Below are 20,674 nucleotides of genomic sequence, written 5' to 3'. Positions count from 1 at the left end.
GCCCAATCACTGAACTCACTGACCTGTCAGTCAATTTGGACATAAGTGAGTTTGAGTCATCAAGTTTGCCTGCCCTGTGTGCTGATGACTCCACTGCTGGCTGAGAGGGTCAGCCGCCTCTATCTAAGTTCATCACTTCAGTTCATCAGTTCATCTCTCTGCTACTACAGAGTCCTCATTTGAATGTGATAAACAGAGGAAAATTGATCTGTGGGGTAATCAAAGTGCTTTCTAGCAGACAATAAGCTAGGTGTTCGGGGGTCAAGACTCTGGGTTTCAACCTGAGGTATTTAGTCAATGCAGGACAATTCAGCTTAACCAGAAACAAAAGATGAGAGAAATACGTTAAAGAAAAGAATCAATTTAAACCATCATTTAGAGCTTCTTTCTGCAGTCATACGTTACAAGATTTTATTTGTTATGCATGCATTACAATTTGTCTTTCTTCCCTGAATAAGTTAAATTATTATCAAGAGCTGAAACATCACAAAATACCTTGATTTGGTCTTTAAAAAATGTAAATACTGATTCTATTTACATGTTCAATACATTTGATCATATCTTAAATTTCTGACGGTACAAAATCATTTTGACTTCATTAGCTCGTACACACCAGCTGATGTGCAACAAACAACAGTTGAGTAACTCTGAGGAACAAAGAGCACAAACCGGTAAGTCCTACATAACACGTACATTATGGTACAGAACCCTTCCGTCACTTCCACTACACAAGGTCGAGGGCGTTATTGCGTAGTGCTATTTGCCTACAGAGAACATCACGAGAAAACATGTTTTCCTTATGACTTGTACCCTGCGTAGTGCCAGCTGTCAGTGACACTGCCAGTGTTGTCTCATGTTCAATATCCCAGCACACCAGAACACCGTGAGGTTGAAGTCCCGAAGTAAAGTTTTGCTCAACAGCCTGTTGCTATCACCTCAGGCTGTATTAGGAAAAACACTGGGAGGATGATAGTTTTATCCACAAGTGTTTACTATCAAGAGCTTAAAATCTTATCCGGACATATTATTATTTCTGTTTTCTGTAAGTGTTTGGTGCCATTTTTTCGCCTGGATTTTTTTCACTGTTTTGTAGTGATATAGGGACTGTAAGTTATTATTATTATTATTATTATTATTATTATTATTATTATTATTATTATTATTATTATTATTATTATTATTATTATTATTATTATTATTATTATTATATTATTATTATTATTATTATTATTTTCTCCTTATTACGTCCTTGTTTAATTGATGAATCAGACAAAAAAAATACATTCTGAATAATTAATAAAATAAATGGATGGATGGATGGATGGATGGATGGATGGATGGATGGATGGATGGATGGACGGAAGGATGGACCCTGCGTCAGGCCCACCTCCGATGCAGCAAACCGCCCAGAAAAAGGCAGGCAGGACAGAAGTGGTTTATTTGATACCACCTCACTCACAGGATGCAGTAAAACTATTTCCTTTCCACTGAAGGAGAAGGAATGCATGGATGAGATGCTCCTGCTCAGGACATACAGAAGTCGTTGTGCTGTCGTCTTTGCCTGATGTCCTGTTGGTGAAACATCTTGTATCATGAAAACAGTACACTCCTGTTTGATTCACGTGGAACATTAAACAGGATGTTTGAGCCTCTTACAGATAACATGTCAACTTTAAGAAGATGTAAAGCTAAATCACTAGAATAAACCAACCAGTTTACCCTGAAGCTTCTCTCAGCAGGTTAGTTTAGCATAAAGACTACGACTCAATCTGGAGTTGAAAAAAAATCTGACTGTCGGTAGTTTTAAGCATAATATTTGTTTCTTCACATCCCTCATATTTCATTTTTTTAAAAACTGAAGAAAGTCTTTTTACCTGAATAAGAAATGGTCACACTCAAACGTAGTTAACATAAAATACATATAACTGAAATATATATAATACTGTATATTCTATTTAAGTGGAATTCTTTATGAAAGGAATTTATTCCCTTAGAACAGAATGTGTTTTTGGGACATTAATGTTAAAATGTTCACTATTCTTTGCTTGATGATGTGACAGGCAACAAATGATAGCAGTAAACTGACAAGGCCTGATTTCACGTGATGCTGTACGTCATAGGCGAACAGATCAAATGAACAAATACATACCTTTGTACACACGTGACTGCTGTTTTTTCCTCTCGCCTCTGTTTTTCTTGTTTTGGAGAGTTTGTGTGGGGTGATTTATGTGTGTTACACCTGGGACTCGCTCTAACTACCCAATATGCCGCAAACATCAGTCAAGGTCCAAGGTTGTCCTGATGCCACATGAGAGCCTGTGAATGAGCGCTTTTACAGGGTAACAACGCGGGGCCCCTCCACATGTTACACATGTTATTTGAGTCATGCCATGGGGCGGTGTGTGTGTGTGCGTGTGTGTGTGTGTGTGTGTGTGTGTGTGTGTGTGTGTGTGTGTGAGAGAGAGAGAGAGAGAGAGAGAGAGAGAGAGAGAGAGAGGGAGAAAGTGAGATAGAGAACAAAGAAAAAACTTATCAAAAAGGAAAATGTCACAACTTTTGACATTTTGGTTCTGTTTGCAACTTTTTGAAGTAATATTTGATAAAACAATCACAAATTGATCTCATCAGAGTTCTGGGTGGTATTTAAAAGGCATATGAGCAGTTATGTCTTTGTCCAAATACAAAGAAGGCACACACACACCCACACACACACACACACACACACACACACACACACACACACACACACACACACACACACACACACACACACACACACACTGCAGTGTATCAAATATTTGCCCACGGTGCTGAAGTGTGGCAGTAGTATTTGCTCTGCCAAAGTTTCGGTTCTTCCAATCGCAGGTCGCTCTGAAACATGGTTCAAGCGAACCGCGTCACCTCCGATGTTGCCTGCATGTTTATTTGTAAAAGGAGGGAGGTGGGGTGGGGGTGGGGATGGGGGGGTAAGGGCTCTTCCTCGGTCTTTCTGGGGTCATGCGATCCTCCCAACGTGGATCCATAAATGAATGGTGGGCTCGACGGCCACACCATGCAGGACCGGCCCCTGATTGGTTCGGGGCACCTCAGGAATAAACAGTGTCCGGGTATATATATTGGTGTGAAGGTGTGACAGTTCCAAGAAACGAGAAAATCTCCAAGATAAGAAGTCGTTCTATTAAAAGGCAGGTTATTCAGCACTAAAAAACAACAACAAAAAACCCTCCAATTTAATTATTTTAAGGATGAGAGCGCAGATCCAAAAGGTTCCGCAGATCGTTGAGTTGCTGAGGAAACAGTCTGTTGGGCTGCAGCACCTCAAACCAACATCCTCAGTGTGCGTCCTGGAGGAGAAGGATGCTGTGGAGGCTGTGCGGTGCCCCCACGCTGCCTCCAGAGCGCACAGTCTGGACGCGATCCCGGGACCCACCAAATGGCCTTTCTTAGGGAGTCCATTTGAAATTCTCCGGAAAGGGGGCCTGAAAAAACAGCATGAGACACTGGTAGAGTTCAAAATCTTTTTTTTTTTCTCTTGAATTTGTATATATATTTAAAGGAATTTGATCTGTTTTCAATTTGAATCTAATGAAACAGAAATAAAAGATGTTTAAGTCATTCTTCTTGTAATTTTCTGTCCTTTTTTTTTTTTTTTTTTTTAGGTTGAGTATCATAAGAAATTTGGCAAGATTTTCCGGTTTAAACTTGGTTCTTTTGAGTCGGTGCACATTGGCGCACCTTGCTTACTGGAGGCGCTCTATAGGAAGGAGGGAAATTACCCCCAGAGACTGGAGATCAAGCCATGGACGGCATACAGAGACTTGAGAAACGAGGCATACGGACTCCTCATTCTGTAAGTTGATTCTCTATTTTTCCTTTATTCGTTTAGAGAATGTCCATCATTCGGTCGCTGCGTGACGCGCACCGAAGGGTGTTGAGTGTGAACGCGCTCTGAATCGGAATCGTTGATTTGCAGAGAGGGGGAAGACTGGCAGAGAGTCAGGAGCGCTTTTCAGCAGAAACTCATGAAGCCGACAGAAGTGGTGAAACTGGATGGCAAAATAAATGAGGTAGATTGTCGTGGATTATGACCGGTGTGCCTGTTTTTTTTTATTTCTTACCTGTGATCGGTGGCTCATAGATTGACTTTGTCCTTACAGGTGTTGGTAGACTTCGTTGGCAGAATTGGAAAAATAAACGTCGATGGAAAAATTGACGACTTGTACTTCGAACTGAATAAATGGTCGTTTGAAAGTGAGTTTGTTTCTTTTTCTGTTGTTTAGTAATGATCAATTAGATTAATATGTTGATTATTTTCTACTTGTGTTCTTCTGAAAAGTTCCAAAAAACAGCTATAACAGCTGAAATGTGTTAAGGCTTGGTTTATTAAACTCAGACTAATAACAAAGTAATATAGTCACACAATAAACTGGAATAAGGAAATGTTTGGTGTTTCTGCTTGAAAATAACTCCATTTAAATTAACGTTTCTCTTATTTCATATCACTTCTGCGCCGTTCAGCCATTTGCCTCATCCTCTATGATGTGAGATTTGGTCTCCTGCAAGAGAAGGTCAACGAGGAAGCCATGAACTTCATCACAGCTGTGAAAAAAGTGAGTGGACCTACACATGTTTGTTTTACACACATGGCAGCAAGAGAGAGCCGTGACAGAGTGGAGCGACCTGGGAGGCTGAACCGGTAGAAATAGCCTAGTTCATCAGGTTCACCAGCTGAACTGCAGCCCTGGATCAAGCAGTTCACTATCAGATCTCTCACTAACTCCCTCTGTCTTTACTGAGATTTACTGGAACAAACCACGATCATCCACTGTCAGCAGATAAGTGGATCATGATAAAGGTCTCACAGGGCAGTAGGGCATAAAAAACAAAAACAGAAGAACCTTGATAGTGATTGCTTCAAAGATCTTCAGTGGCAGTGATGATAATCAGTTTAAATGCCTTTGTGACCTTTGGTCTGCCCTTTGTGTCTTCCCTCTGTAGATGATGAGCACCTTTGGCACCATGATGGTCACACCAGTGGCGCTCCATAAGAATCTCAACACCAAGATATGGCAGAACCACACTGCCGCTTGGGACCGCATTTTCAGCACAGGTATGAAGACAAATTCACTAAATAAAAGCGGTGAAAAACATGATTTCTCTCAGTTAGTGTTTTCTCCATGTCCCTGTCACAAACTGGTTCCAGCTCATTTCCAGTCAGGTGATAGATGGACAGGAATAGAGGGTGGAGGCATTTGAACTGGGTGCCTCTGTGTTTTTTCTGTACCTGGCTCTCAGGGTAAATGGCATACAGAGTTGTCGTAAACCACATGACCTAAGAGGAAGAAATCTGCCAAATATTTGTAGTAGCAGGGGGTTGGTTGGGGGGGGGGTGACTCTGTAGCATGAACATGTATTTTACCGACATTTAATCAGAATCAAAACAAGGAAAAAGCCTGATGTTGGATATTCGTGTTCTTCACAGTACTGTAGCTTTTAAGAAGATTAAATGAAAGGATCTTCACCTTAAAAAAATATTTTTAATTTTTATTTGATGAATAAATAATTTATTATTGTTGCATAGTAATATTGACTAGTCAACTTATAGCACCAACTGTCGTCGTGTTAAATACAAAAAGTCTGCAAATCTGCACTTTAATATGTGAGATTGGGGAAAGCAGGAGAAACATAGCCTAGATTCTGATTCTGATTCTGTAGACAAACAGAAAACAGTTCAGAGGGATGGGAAATGCTACTGAGATACCTAAAACTTAACATGGTCACAACTTCTCTGCTTCTCGTTCCCTCAGCCAAAGTCTACATAGACAAGAAGCTGAAGACAAACGCCGTCAGAGCTCCTGATGACTTAATCGGTGACATCTTACACCACAGCTGTCTCTCTAAGAAGGAACTGTACGCCGCCATCACAGAGCTGCAGATTGGAGGAGTCGAGACGGTGAGAAAATACGCCAAAATTGCTTCTTTATTTTTTTTGAAAAATCAACTCCGACTGCCGTTTTATAAGGTTGTTTGCTATAGAGCAGGAGTCGCCTCTGCTTGTTTGGAAAATCTGAAAGCGATGACAAAACTGCAACCGCAACCACAACCTGGCTTCTTTTTTTCTTTTCTTTTTTAACTTTTCTGTTTTTAAACACATTAAATGAGTGAGATGGAACATGCCAGCCTTGAAATGAAACCCCTTTTTAAAAAAAAACAACTTCAAAAAGTGATGATATTTTAATTAGTGTGCTTTCATTTGGAAGCAAGCTAACCAGTAGGAATCTTATAGAAAATGTATTTATTTCCTCAAATGTTAAGATAATCATTTTAATTTGAATCTGTTTATATATCTGCTTTGTTAATACACAGCTAGTACCTCATGAGAACGTCATCTGTAACAAACCACCATTTAGCTATGAGAGCAGGTTAGACCTGAAGTTGTTTTACCATTTTCCCATTTCCCTTTAGGCAAAGAAAAAAGAAAAAAAAAACCTCATTCAGACTCTTAAACAAACAGGTGCTGCAGTTACATTGCTTAAAAGTGGAAAATCAGTGTGGTGTGAATGTAACTAAGGAGCCCTTTGAGGAACCCCAAATATTCCTCGGCGCCTTTTCAGGACCCCACAGAGGAATGCAGTAGTAGCCACCTCATTAAGTGACATACATCTCCTCTCTCTCTCCCTCCCTCTTTCTCTCTCTCTCTGGCTGTGTTTATGTTTCTCAGACTGCCAACAGTATGCTGTGGGTTATTTTCAACCTGTCACGTAACCCCGGCGCCCAGAGGAAGCTGCTAGACGAGATTAGAGAAGTGATTGCTCCCGGCCAGGACCCTTGTGGAGAACACATCAAGAGCATGCCCTACCTGAAGGCCTGCCTCAAGGAGTCCATGAGGTAGAGTACAACAAAAGATAGATGTGTCCAACAACCACGCAGTTTGTGATTGGGTTGTGAATAGTTTCTGCGTCATGGTTTCACCCTGGATGCACCACGACCATCTGGAGGGGAAGCTGACAGACAGTTGTCTCAAAAACGAGCTTCTTGTGATACGGATAACAAACCGTGATCCCAGCTTAAAATCCATTGCATGGTTACGTTCAGATGACTTCTCATTAGCTCCGATGGTTCACCCTGTCACTTCCTCCTGTACAGTCACAAGTTATCCGACACGTTATTTAAAGTCCACAACTGTATCACCCGGAGGAATTTAAACAGCTTCTGACTGGAGATTATATACGACCTCATCCCGTGCCATGAAAACCATCGGAGTATGTTTAGCTCCAGTTAAACGGCTTAGATGTGTGTGTTATTCTATAGAGTAACGTCACTGAGGCAATATTCCCATACACTGTTCCTTCTTTTCTCACAGGTTATCGCCATCAGTCCCATTCACCAGCAGGACCCTGGACAAAGACATTGTGTTGGGAGATTATGCCATTCCCAAAGGAGTAAGTGGCTTAGTCCTCCTTACCATACACTTTACATGAGCAGATTACAGTCTTGTGTTAATTTACATTTGACTGATTTATGAATAAACTATGCTATAACAACCCAGTCACATAACGTAGAAAGGGGGGCAACTCCAGTGCATTGACATGGAATTTATGCGGAGGGATCAGATTTACAGGCAGAAAATGCAGACATTTGTCAAACTAAAAAGAAAAGTAACCATTGCATATTATTTTTATTTACAGACTGTTTTAATGATAAACAGCCATGCTCTGGGTTCGAACGAGGAGTACTTCGACGAGGGGAAGAAGTTTAAACCTGAACGCTGGTTGCGAGAGAATTGCACCATCAACCCTTTTTCCCATGTTCCCTTCGGCATCGGAAAGAGGATGTGCATCGGTCGACGGCTGGCCGAGCTGCAGCTCCAGCTCGCCATGTGCTGGGTAAGACTGGACAAAGACCACTTCAGTTCGCTCACATGACATCGGCGTCCCAGTGTAGTAATAATCTACCGATTCAGATTTATTTTTCTGCTTCATGAGTCTCTTGAAGTTTTCACTGACGGATCTTTCCTCTCTCTCAGTTGGTCAGAGACTACGAGATCGTGGCCACAGACACTGAGCCACTCGATGTGATCCACTCAGGACTTTTGGTTCCGAGCAGAGAACTTCCTGTCGCCTTCATCAGGAGATGAGGTGAGAATAAAACTCCACTCAGATTCTCAATTTGTTTAAACTTTATCGAAACTTTGTGGAAGTACTTTTACTATTACTTTGTAAATAAATGTGTCACCCAAAGTATGAAACTATAACATCATACTTCATCATTCTGTCTTTCTTCATGGTAACCACGGAAGCACTTGAGTAATAAATGATCGTTTCTCCTTCCTGTCAGTGATCAGGCTCCACATTCACCTCTGATGTCGCGACAGACAGAGGATACCTCCATCTCCACCGGCCCTGATGGTCCACTGACTCCCTTATTGCTGCTTTGTAAATAGAAACGACAGAAATTATTATTATACGTCGAATCTTGACATATATACCTCAGACTTATTTACAACTATTACCTTTGACTTTTAATGACTGACCAAATACCAGTTGTTATGTACAAACTGAATGTTGTACTGAGGCAGCTGTCCTTCAATCTTAATGTAAGATTCTAAGTGTCTATGTTTTACTTTTTGTTGTTGAACACACGCGCACACACACACATATGCACACACAAACTCACACGCACATATATTGTACATGTAAATAGTGCAATTATGATATTGTAATATTGTACATTGTTTTATTTAGAGACGTATTTTATTCTATGAAATGAATACATTAATAAATGTATTAAAAACATGCCTGTGTTTATTCCCATTATTACCAAATCAGGTCTTTAAGTCTCTGGGTGATTTGGTGTTTTAATGTCTTCAGGGACAGATCTCAGTCTCTTTCTCAGCTCATTTTTCCAGGATTTTTTTCTTTATTTGTCAAATAAGCTCTGTTCTCTTTAGGATTAGTTTAAGACTGGCTTGAAATCATTATAGACTCTGGCTAATCCGTTCATTTTATCATTAAAAAACGGAGTCGTTTACTGATGGAAAAACACCATTTTAAATACTTTGACAGAAATGTGAGAGCTCACGAGTTTAGTTTGATTTATAAACTTTGAACAATAGTGAAGCAATGTCGTTACATCTCCTGAACACGTCTGGGCCTTGTACACAGTTGCCAGAACAAAAATTAGTTTTGTGCGTCCTTGCAAAGCAGAGTTTTATGTTCACTCATGGTTGTTGTCAAACTAACCCTTCTGGTGCCAAAGACATGACTAAAAGTCATTTCATAATAATAATAATAATAATAATAATAATAATAATAATAATAATAATAATAATAATAATAATAATAATAATAATAATAAAATTATTATAATAATAATTATAATAATAATAATAATAATAATACCCATCCGTCTATCTGTCTGTCTGTCCACCAAATATCTTCGCAGCCGTTGTAGATAGAAAGATGAAACAAAAAGCACATTACTCGGGCGGCAAAGGGGATGAAAATGAGATGATGACCTTGACCCTGAGAAAACTAGGTCAAGGTCAAATTTAAATTTTTGTAAAAAAATTTCCATATATCTCAGGAACCGGATAAGATAGAAAGACGAAACAAAAGGCATTGTATTCAGGGAGGCAAGGGGATGAAAATTAGATCACAACCTTGACCTTGGAAAACTAGGTCAAGGTCAAATTTTCACTTTTACACATTCTTAGGCACACATCTCGGAAACCTGATGAGATATAATCACAAAACAAAAAATCATGTTCAGGAAGCCAGAGGCACAAAAATGTGATGATGTCGTGGGATGTTGTAGTCTCTGACTGCCTTATTGTTGATGTTGTTGTTGTTGTTGTGACCCTTGAGTTGGGACCTAATAAATGATTATTGTTTTTATTATTTCTCCTCAAACCATTTCATATGAAACATCTATAAAGGAAAATAAGCTGAAAGTCAGTATTATGAACAATTTTTACGTCACTTCTTTTTATACTGGACAAAAACCTGACACGTCAGCACAGATTAAATCTGCTGGTGCCGTGAGAATACCTGAATAAAATGAGATATGCTGATATCTTTACTTATTGAAACATTTGCTGCTCACACAGTAATGCTTCAGTTGTGAGAAATCACTCAGACATAAAGGAGCCTTTTGGACACAAAATAATGTCCTTTTCATTTTTACAGCACACTTTTCTGCTTTTTGTAAATTATAAATGTGGTACTTTCAGCCCTAATGGTGTAGTATTTAAATTTACTATGGCTGCATATTTTTGCATCGGGTTTATATGAGTGAATCCATTTTCCAATCAAACATTGACCTACAATATTATACAGTACATAGTAGGAATGGCTGTCTTTTGAGGAAGCATGAAGCTCAAGAGGCTCTAAATCACAAACCAAATAATAGGAGATTAAGTCGGTCTCATTTTGTTTTAAACATATCATCCAGTACCACTGGGTTGTAATCAGTTAAGGTCATTGGGCATATGTTTTACTATGCTCTAATCCTATAATCTCAAAATCACATTACAAAACTTCATTGTGTACTGTTATTGTAGGTTGGAGTCAACAGGATTACGGTACCTAATGTAGAGAATGAGTTGTGCGGTTATAGGCAAATGACTAGTGTTGTGATATCTGGAACAAAAAAAATGTAATTTAATAAATAGAGATGGTGAATTTCATGTTATTCTAATTGTCCTTGCATTTAGACAACCTTTTACATCAGTATAGGAATCACTGAACTTAATGAGCAAACTCTGGCTCACAAAGCAGATAATTTTGTCCCACTGGTGTAAATGTGATTTTGCTGCAACAAAAGCATTTTTACTTTGTTTTCTGTTAGTTTAGCTGAAGAATTTATTTTTCATGTAGTGAACTAAATAACATTGTGGTTCCAGTGAAGATCATTCAGGATCTGCTGGTTCCACCACTGCCAGCTACATCAGGATCAAGGGCACGGATCCTTCCTCATTCTTGACAGGCAGGACTAATGGATTGAGGTGATGAAGACAAAAAGCATCACTTCCCATATCTGATGTTCTGACATCCCCTCTGCAGCTGTTTCACACCTTGATTTATGTAAGACTCAGAAATCTCACATGGCATCCTGTGTGACCAGAAGGCTTTCATGTGACCTCAGGTGACATCATCGTGTAAAACCAATGATTCCTCCAGTCAAACTGGATTCAGGAAGAATGATGAAGCCTCACTTAATACGTGCAGTAAGAAAAGCAAGCAACAAGTTTGTCATTAGTGGACAAAGTTATTTTGTACAGGGATGTGAGGGAAATTAAAGCTGCCTAGCTGTAACAGGAAGATTAAAGAGTCATTGAGCTTTAGTATTGAACTCAGCGCTCCACTGAGTTACAGAGGCAGACATATAGAAGCCTACTGCAGCACGTGTCAAACACAATTATCTTCTGTGAGGTGATGAAGATGCAAAAGAACAGTTACTTATTTATATTTTATTTACATTTTATGCAGTCAATCAACCTGAAAATAATTAAATTAGCACTGGCACAGTGTCACTTCCTGGTCTCCAGTGTTTTTTGGACAAGGTATTTGGACGTGGACAGTCAGGGTGAAAAAGGGAGACCTGGAAACATCCTCTTAAAAAAAAAAAAAAAAGCAGTAGCCTTTATTATCACAGCATAATTATGTTAGACTTCAAAATACAAAACTGCAATATGTTTCAACATGAAGCCTTTAACAGGGAGTCCAACAGGTCTCTTGTAACAAACAGCCTTATGGTTTTTCATCTTCAGCCACAGACCTCTGTGTAGGTTCTCATTTATCCAGGTCATGGTTCCATGATGAGAGGTTGGATGAGAGGTGAAATGTCTTCAAGAAACTTTCTTAAAAGTCCAGTCGAGGATTGACATCTTTAGATAACTTAGATGGTAATTGTCCAATACAGCCATCAGGTGGTCAAACACTGCATGTGTATGCAGACAGTGTTGTCTGTTTTATTTCATCTTTCAGCATACTGTATATCTACCTTTTAAATTGTGTTTTTGTCAACTAGAAACATATTAAAAGTCCTCCAAAAGGACAATTTATTAACTGAATTTCTTCATTACTCACTGTTAATGATTAATATTTACCCACAATTAAGAGACATGCTTATATTGTACTTGAAAATGTGTTGCTATCATTGTTGCTTTCCATACATTTACAGTATTATATTATATTATATTATATTATATTATATTATATTATATTATATTATATTATATTATATTATATTATATTATATTATAGCTAGGTGGTAGTTTAAGTCTGCGTTGGGTTAAGTTAAAAAGATCAGGGATACAGGATGCTGGGTGAAGAAAAGAAACAACACAGCTAAATAAAAAAAGAGACATTACAGAAAGAGACATTGACACAATTTATGAATAAAAACTAACTAAACTGGGAACAACTACAACTCCCTGTTTGATTTCTTGACATGAACGTTTTACGGCAGATGGTAGAAAATATATTTTGCTTTCCTTTTTTTATAACTGCTTTGTTATACTGACTCTACATGAAGAGGAAATGAGGCACTCAAACAAACACACACACACACACACACACACACACACACACACACACACACACACACACACACACACACACACACACACACACACACACACACACACACACACACACACACAGTCTGCTTGTCATCATCAGCAGTGACAGGAAGCGTCTGTCGCTCGTTGGATGCTGGATGTATTTGAGCAGCTGTCTCTCTTAAACGCGTCTTAAAAAGAGATAGGACATTGTGTTTCTTGAAGAAGCCGCCTCACATTATACAGAGTGAATTTTAAAACCTTTACTAAACCTGTCCAGTCAGTAAATACTGACAGGTGGAGATGACTTCTGGACATGTGGGACTTACCGAGGGCCTGAGTCCAGAGCAGCTGGACTTCTCTGACCTGTTTCTGGACCATCCGCCTGAAGGAGGTTTCCTGGTCGGCTGTGATGAAGGTGTGTAATCTAATCATAATTTACAGACAGCAGCTGTAACATGCACAGACACTGTTTTTGTATTTGTTTATTTGCCTGTTCTATCTATTCTGTTCTGGAAGTATAAAAATGGTGGCTTTGCGTCAGTTTTGCAGAAAGCTTTAGGACAACCAGCAGTAAACACTCAGCTGTCAGGTACTGATGTTAAAATCCTGTCATTAAGGCAGAAGGGAAACTCACCACACTCTGGTGATTTTGATGGGTTTTAAAAAGGATTTTATTTTGTTTGTTGGCTTGTAACAATATAAGAAAACAAATTTTTAAAAAAACAAACAAGACAAAAGTGAATAAACAGAAGAAATGTTAAAATATCAAAAACTGATTTAAAGATAGCTGAAATATTGTCTAAGATAACATTAATAAAGTGTATTTTTGAGTTTGATTCAATTTTAACATTAAAAAACAAACATTAGCAATATACAAATGTTCAAAATTAGGGAAAAGATGGCATTCCAATCATACTGTAAGGGTAGTCCAGTTTATAGACCCATGGTGCCTGGCAGGCTGATAAACCAGAAGAAACTGCCATAAAAGCCTCGTGCAGGAGAGAAGAGTTTCGATGTGATATTTTTGTGCACATTTTGGAGCCAATAATTGGTTGAGAATTGACACAAATTGGATGCAGAGAGTTGAAGACTCCAATGCTCTTACATTCTGTAGATTATCGTTTAATCTTTAGAGAAGACAAAATCTTGAATGTCATTTTAAATGATCTTGGCGAACATAAATTGTGTTTTGTTTTGGGGGGTTTTAAATCCAGAGTAGATCTTTTGTCCGAGAGGATCTAGAAGTTCCTTAGGATAGTAGCTGTGGTTGTTGTGAAGTAGATACTTTGGTTAAGTCCATACAAGTTGACCTAACAGTTGGTTCTTGACAGATGATTCCAGTGCCCTCAGTGCTCTGCCGGTGGTCGACCCTGACACTGCATACAGATCCAGCCAACCATCGTGCGGTCAGGATCTGTCCTATCACAGACCCACCTCAGTACACCTGCCAGGTCCAGTTCCTGACTTTTTGGAGCCACCATCAAGACCCTGCGTCATTCCCACTCCTAGTCCCAGAATCGAGATCACTCCTTGGGACAACTCTTTCAGCTCTCAGATCCTGGAGCTGGATCTCGCCGCCAAAACACAGGGATCATGGAGAGAATGTGTGAGCCCAGCCAGCAGTACCTCCTCCACAGGCTGGCCTGCAGAGTCCTGCTCTCCTGCGGCGTCACCGTGTATCTCCCCTTCCATCGAAGGCTGCGGTTTGGCATTGTCCACCTTGGACCTCTGCACGGGCCTCCAGGGCTGCTTCACCTCCCACTCTTCTCCAGAAGCATCGCCTCGTCACAGCGTCGCAGACGAGACCTTTCTGGTGCCCCAGCATCAACACCCCACCTCATCTATCCCCCGCCAGCGTTCCCGCTCCGCCTCGCCCCATGGAAAGCGCACCTATGACCAGACCCACTTCTGTCAAGGGGGCACCCCTGTAAAGCAGCGGTCCCAGAGCACCAGCCCTATCCCTTCTCTCCATGAACAGCAGGGGTCCTACTACCTGCACCAGTACCAGGATCCTGTTGGAATCCAGTATGAAGCCCAGGCTCCCTCCCCAAGTATGGAGGTGTTGAGCAGTCTCAACTCCAGTTTGCCCAAAGTGTTCTCTTCTACCATGATGCATAATGTGTATGGGGGCACCAAAAGCAAGGATTGTGTGTATGGGGAGGAGCACGACTGGACTGTTGAGCAGAAGAAAGAGGACAGAGCAGGGGCCAAAGTTAAGCCTGAAAGCTTCCATCTGCTGCAGGCTGTGTGGCCCCCTCCTCATCCAGTCAACCAAGGAAGATTCTGGTTTGTTAGTTTTCTTTTATTGTGTTTGTTTGTCCTTTCTGATTAATTGCAAAGAATTTATGAGTTCCAGATATGTTAAACTAACCAGTTAGTACACTACTGAACTGAGACTATAAATGTACCCCCTCCTCCTCATCTCTTTCCCCTAGTTCTTTGCCTATGGCTCCATCTTTGGAATGGCCGTTGGTCCACCAGTCTGGTCAGTACGAGCTTGTCATCAAGGAACAGCCAAGATCTCATCACAGAGCTCACTACGAGACTGAGGGCAGTCGAGGAGCTGTGAGGACATCCAAGGGAGGACATCCGGAAGTACAGGTGCTTTACTAGTTTCACGGCAACTGATTGTAGGTGATCTTCTTTTCCTTTCGGCTTTTCCCTTCAGGGGTCGCCACAGCGAATCAATTGCCTCCATCTAGCCCTGTCCTTTGCATCCTCTTCTCTCACACCAACTACCTTCATGTCTTCCCTCATTACATCCATAAACCTCCTCTTTGGTCTTCCTCTAGGCCTCCTGCCTGGCAGTTCAAAACTCAGCATCCTTCTACCAATATATTCACCATCTCTCCTCTGGACATGTCCAAACCATCTCAGTCTGGCCTCTCTGACTTTATCTCCAAAACCTCTAACATGTGCTGTCCCTCTGATGTACTCATTCCTGATCCTATCCTTCCTGGTCACTCCCAGAGAGAACCTCAGCATCTTCATCTCTGCTACTTCCAGCTCTGTCTCCTGTCTTTTCCTCAGTGACACTGTCTCTAGACCAAACAACAGCGCTGGTCTTACCACAGTTTTGTACACCTTTCCTTTCATTTTAGCTGAAACTCTTCTATCACACATCACACCTGACACTTTCCTCCACCCGTTCCATCCTGCCTGGACACGCTTCTTCACCTCTTTTCCACACTCTCCATTGCTCTGGACTGTTGACCCTAAGTACTTCAAATCCTCCACCTTCTTGATCTCTTCTCCCTGTAACCTCACTCTTCCACTTGGGTCCCTCTCATTCACACACATGTACTCTGTCTTACTGCGGCTAACCTTCATTCCTCTCCTTTCCAGGACAAACCTCCACCTCTCTAGCTTCTCCTCCACCTTTTCCCTGCTCTCACTGCAAATCACAATGTCATCTGCAAACATCATAGTCCATGGAGATTCTTGTCTAACCTCGTCTGTCAGCCTGTCCATCACCATGGCAAACAAGAAGGGGCTCAGAGCTGATCCCTGATGCAGTCCCACCTCCACCTTGAACTCCTCTGTCACACCTACAGCACACCTCACCACTGTCTTACAGTCTTCATACATGTCCTGCACCGCTCTAACATACTTCTCTGCCACTCCAGACTTCCTCATACAATACCACAGTTCCTCTCTGGACAACCTGTCATAAGCTTTCTCCAGAGCTACAAAAACACAATGCAGCTCCCTCTGGTCTTTTCTGTACTTCTCTATCAACATCCTCAAAGCAAATATTGCATCTGTAGTACTCTGTTTCGGTATGAAACCATACTGCTGCTCACAAATACTCACTTCTGCCCTTAGTCTAGCTTCCACTACTCTTTCCCATAACTTCATTGTATGGCTCATCAGCTTTATTCCTCTGTAGTTGCCACAACTCTGCACATCTCCTTTGTTCTTAAAGATGGGCACCAGCACACTTCTCCTCCATTCCTCAGGCATCTTCTCACTATCTAAGATCCTGTTGAACAACCCAGTCAGAAACTCTACCGCCACCTCTCCTAGACACTTCCAAACCTCTACAGGTATATCATCAGGACCGACTGCCTTTCCACTCTTCATCCTCTTCAATGCCCTCCTCACTTCATCCTGACTAATCTTTGCTACTTCCTGGTCCACAACAGTCACCTCTTCTAGTCTTTGTTCTCTCTCATTTTCCACGTTCATCAACTCTTCAAAGTACTCTTTCCATCTTCCCATCACACTACTGGCACCTGTCAATAGACTTCCATCCCTATCCTTAATCACCCTGACTTGCTGCACGTCCTTCCCATCTCTATCTCTCTGTCTTGCCAACCGGTATAGATCAGTCTCTCCCTCCTTACTGTCCAACCTAGCATACCAGTCATCAGAAGCTTCTTGTTTGGCCTTTGCTACCTCTACCTTCACCTTACGCTGCATCTCCCTGTACTCCTGTCTACTCTCCTCAGTCCTCTCAGTGTTCCACTTCCTCTTAGCTAACCTCTTTCTCTGTATACACTCCTGTACCTCCTCATTCCACCACCAAGTCTCCTTATCTACTTTCCTTCCAGATGACACACCAAGTTCTCTCCTACCTGTCTCCCTGATCACATTAGCTGTAGTTGTCCAGTCATCTGGAAGCACCTCCTGACCACCCAGAGCCTGTCTTAACTCCTTCCTAAAAGTCATGCAACACTCTTCCTTTTTTAGCTTCCACCATTTCGTCTTCTGCTCTGCCTTTGCCCTCTTCATCTTCCTCACCAGCAGAGTCATCCTACACACCACCATCCTGTGCTGTTTGACTCTCGCCTACCACTACTTTGCAGTCACTGATCTCTTTCAGGTTACACTGTCTACACAAGATGTAGTCTACCTGATTGTACCTGACTGAACTGATTGTAGGTGATCAAAGATGAAAAAACAAAAGTCAGACCTGTGCTACTGATTGAAACAGGAGGTAATGTCATAGTAAACATGAGATGACATTTCATGTAGTGTACTGTTATTTTTGTGTTTCCTGGCACTTTTGCACAAATAAGCGAAGCACAGCAGTATGGTGTTTGTGTCCATGAGATAATGACCTGTGAAATCCACCCCCAACCCCCCAGGGAAAAGGGATTAACTGTACAGTTTAAACTCGGTCTCTGCAGTCATGTATAATGGTATTATAGTTGGTTTCATTCAGTGTGAATCATCCATTTAATCCCCTTTGTTCCCCCTACAAGCTCCACGGCTACCAGGGCTCGGCTTCCCTTGGGTTGCAGGTCTTCATCGGAACAGCCGACGAGAGGCTGCTGAAGCCCCACGCCTTCTACCAGGTCCACCGCATCACGGGGAAGACCGTCACCACCCCCAGCATGGAGAGGATGATAAATGGGACCAAAGTGTTGGAGATCCCTCTGGAGCCAAAGAACCTCATGAGAGTGGTGTGAGTAGAGACTTGGTATAGGTACATGTTGATCAAATATTTCACACATTTTCTGAATATGTGGCAGCGCAAGTTAGATCTTGTGTCTAGAAAGGGAAGAACTTCCTGTAATTAATGAAATGAAATGAAAGCAATCAAAACCAAATATTATTTGTGCTTGTAGGGTACAACCAAAGATTCCAGAAGCCCTTGAATCTCAAAATGATTTTTAATATTGTTACAGTATTTACGCCTTTTATTAAAAAGTGAAATAGTTAGTCCTTGACCTGCAAAAAGCAGAAGAGGCAGTTAAGAAAATGAATAAAATGAATGAATGAAATAGTTTGTTTATATCAACAAACTAAAAATTTTTGAATAACTGCTTTTTCATCTCTGATTATCCTGCTGGCTACAAGGTTTTTTACTCTTGCAACAAGTTGATAGTGATCAAAGATGGAGGTCTCTCAGACACAGTTTAGTGCAGCTTTAATAATTACAGATGTTTCAGTGTAAAGCGAGCAGTTTTTCCAACAAGTCATCCAACCTTTCTGGCCTAATTTCACATTGCTTATTATTCCATATGACTTGTTTTATATTTTACAGGATTGACTGCGTAGGAATCCTGAAGCTGAGAAATGCTGACATTGAGTTGAGGAATGGTGAGACAGACATCGGCCGAAAAAACACACGTGTCCGTTTGGTCTTTCGTGTCCTTGTCCCTCATCCTGGAGGGCAACTTGTGTCGCTTCAAGTCGCCTCTGATCCCATCGAGTGCTGTAAGGAGTTCAAATTTTGATTCATTCCACTGGATCCTCTAATATTACAACTTTAGCAGCTTTTCCCATGTTTAGTTACACCTATGCTTATAATTACACACACAAATGTTTTGGGGGTTTTTTTCAAACTGCTACCTTAAAGTTATTGAATAGATCAAATTAAGACACTATTGCTGTCTAGCTCAAAAGTCTATGAAATTTATCTCACTTCTTTTCTTGTTTATTATCACCCATGATCATGTAATTGTCACTTTTAGTTAAAGATATATAGGCTGGTGTTTGCCGGGTTGCAGTTATCAATATCACATTTTTAGCTGTTAATTATCCAAAATCGATCAACTAATATTTGACCACTATGTCTCCTCTGTCTCCTGTTTTCACAGCCCAGCGCTCAGCTCAGGAGCTCCCGACCGTCGAGACCCAGAACCTCGACCGATGCTCGGTTCACGGCGGTCAGCAATTGGTCATTACCGGACAGAACTTCACATCTGAATCCAAAGTCATATTCTCAGAGAAGACACAGGGTGAGGAACAGACATATTGTCATGTCAATGTCATTTTAAGTCTTTGTTGCTTTCCTGTAATTACATTTTAAAGATGAAACACAAGTGACGAATGAGCATGATAATGTGCTGGTATTATTGCTTATACAATAACTATGCAGCTTCAGCAGCCACTTAGCTTGGCCTAAGATGTAGACATAGAAACAGGGTAGAACAGCTTGGGCCAAATCTGCCCACCAACACTTTTCTCTTTTTGTCAGTAGCAATTCCCAGAGAAAAAGAAACAAGTATAATTTCCAACTCTTGAATTACTCTTTTAATAGGCTTTGTTATGATACCCTCAATGCGCGTTGTGTTAACCTGGGATTTTTTATACGTGTATATTTAAATTTTGCAAATAGCGATATCCCTCTATGGCCTGCCATCACCTTGCTCGGCTGTGTCCACCTACTCATTTAGTTTTTGTATTTTCACATTATTTGTATTTTTCCTGAGCAAAGCACTTTTTTTTCAACCCCCACTTTCAGCAGTAAGAAAATGAGCCTTTAGTGTAATCATTTACTGCCATTTTTGAAGCGATAACTTGTATTTCTGCAATGGAAATTTCGGTACTTGACTACCGCTCCTGCCCCCACAGACCTGTTGGGTTACATGCAGATGGGTACGGCTGACAGCATCTAAAGCCTCCCTGTTGGTGTGGTGCTTTATGTAACAGGATGTGGTTAGACATACTGTTAATCAGTCATAGCCAAAGCAGAGGCTTTGGTTTTTTTGTTTTGTTTTGTGGTTGAACACATTAGCAGCCGGTAAAAATGGAAATAAAAGTTGAAGAAGGACATTTTTTAAAAAAAACTTGCTATTCTCTGTGGAAAAATGCACACATGGTCATCTGATTTCTTACATAGTCTCATGCGTAGTGACATCCGCACTCAGGAATAACTCATTCACATTGTATCTCCAGGTTAAACCAAAGCCTGAAGTTTTATACTTGTCTGTTTTTTTCTCTTTTTTTTTCTTTTTTTGACTAACCTAGGTGGCTGTTTTCCCATTTATTATTTATTCAAATTTCCCACTTTGTTGTTATTCTAAGCTAGGCTAACTTAATACAAAGCAAATGAGATGATTATTCCCCAAGATGTCAAACGGTGTTAAAACTCCTTTGTTTTGCTTGTTCACTGTTTGACCTCTGCATTTAGATGGACAGCAGATCTGGGAAGTAGAAGCCACTTTGGACAAAGACAAAACACAAGCGGTGAGTTAATTTCAGTTATCTGTCCTAAAGCACTAAACTAAAGACGTACATTGTCTGACACTGCTACAAATAACACAGAGATGAAACACAAACCATGCTTTACAAAATACCTCAAAAAACTGCAGTTCAATGGAAGCAAATTTTGAAATGACGTGATAATGATATCAATATTTTGAGAAGAGTCTTCAT

The 20,674-nt window shown here is 40.7% G+C and overlaps 2 protein-coding genes across 3 annotated transcripts in view; both read left to right on the top strand.

Annotated features, from left to right (window-relative positions):
• Nucleotides 1-3,073: 3,073 nt before the first annotated feature.
• cyp24a1 (cytochrome P450, family 24, subfamily A, polypeptide 1) lies at nt 3,074-8,795 on the top strand. Its single transcript, XM_068315759.1, has 12 exons — nt 3,074-3,503; nt 3,660-3,850; nt 3,974-4,067; nt 4,158-4,251; nt 4,519-4,610; nt 4,999-5,110; nt 5,808-5,953; nt 6,722-6,888; nt 7,364-7,442; nt 7,689-7,886; nt 8,027-8,138; nt 8,338-8,795. Exons 1-11 carry the CDS (start codon nt 3,246-3,248, stop codon nt 8,135-8,137), a joined length of 1,542 nt encoding a protein of 513 aa, XP_068171860.1. The 5' UTR covers nt 3,074-3,245; the 3' UTR covers nt 8,138; nt 8,338-8,795.
• Nucleotides 8,796-12,730: 3,935 nt separating this feature from the next.
• The window catches only part of LOC137595512 (nuclear factor of activated T-cells, cytoplasmic 2), a 12,763-nt gene continuing 4,819 nt past the window's right edge, over nt 12,731-20,674 (top strand). For both annotated transcript variants that reach the window (XM_068315684.1, XM_068315685.1), the window contains exons 1-7: nt 12,731-12,980; nt 13,897-14,851; nt 15,001-15,166; nt 17,773-17,975; nt 18,558-18,730; nt 19,114-19,254; nt 20,430-20,485. In XM_068315684.1, the coding sequence (XP_068171785.1) occupies nt 12,866-12,980; nt 13,897-14,851; nt 15,001-15,166; nt 17,773-17,975; nt 18,558-18,730; nt 19,114-19,254; nt 20,430-20,485 (1,809 nt within the window). In that variant the 5' untranslated portion in view covers nt 12,731-12,865. The remainder of the gene's footprint in view (nt 12,981-13,896; nt 14,852-15,000; nt 15,167-17,772; nt 17,976-18,557; nt 18,731-19,113; nt 19,255-20,429; nt 20,486-20,674) is intronic.

Source organism: Antennarius striatus, chromosome 5 (assembly GCF_040054535.1).
Source record: "Antennarius striatus isolate MH-2024 chromosome 5, ASM4005453v1, whole genome shotgun sequence".
NCBI classification, from domain to species: domain Eukaryota; kingdom Metazoa; phylum Chordata; class Actinopteri; order Lophiiformes; family Antennariidae; genus Antennarius; species Antennarius striatus.
Note: the sequence above shows the minus strand (reverse complement) of the source record. Positions and strands in the feature narration are given on the sequence as shown.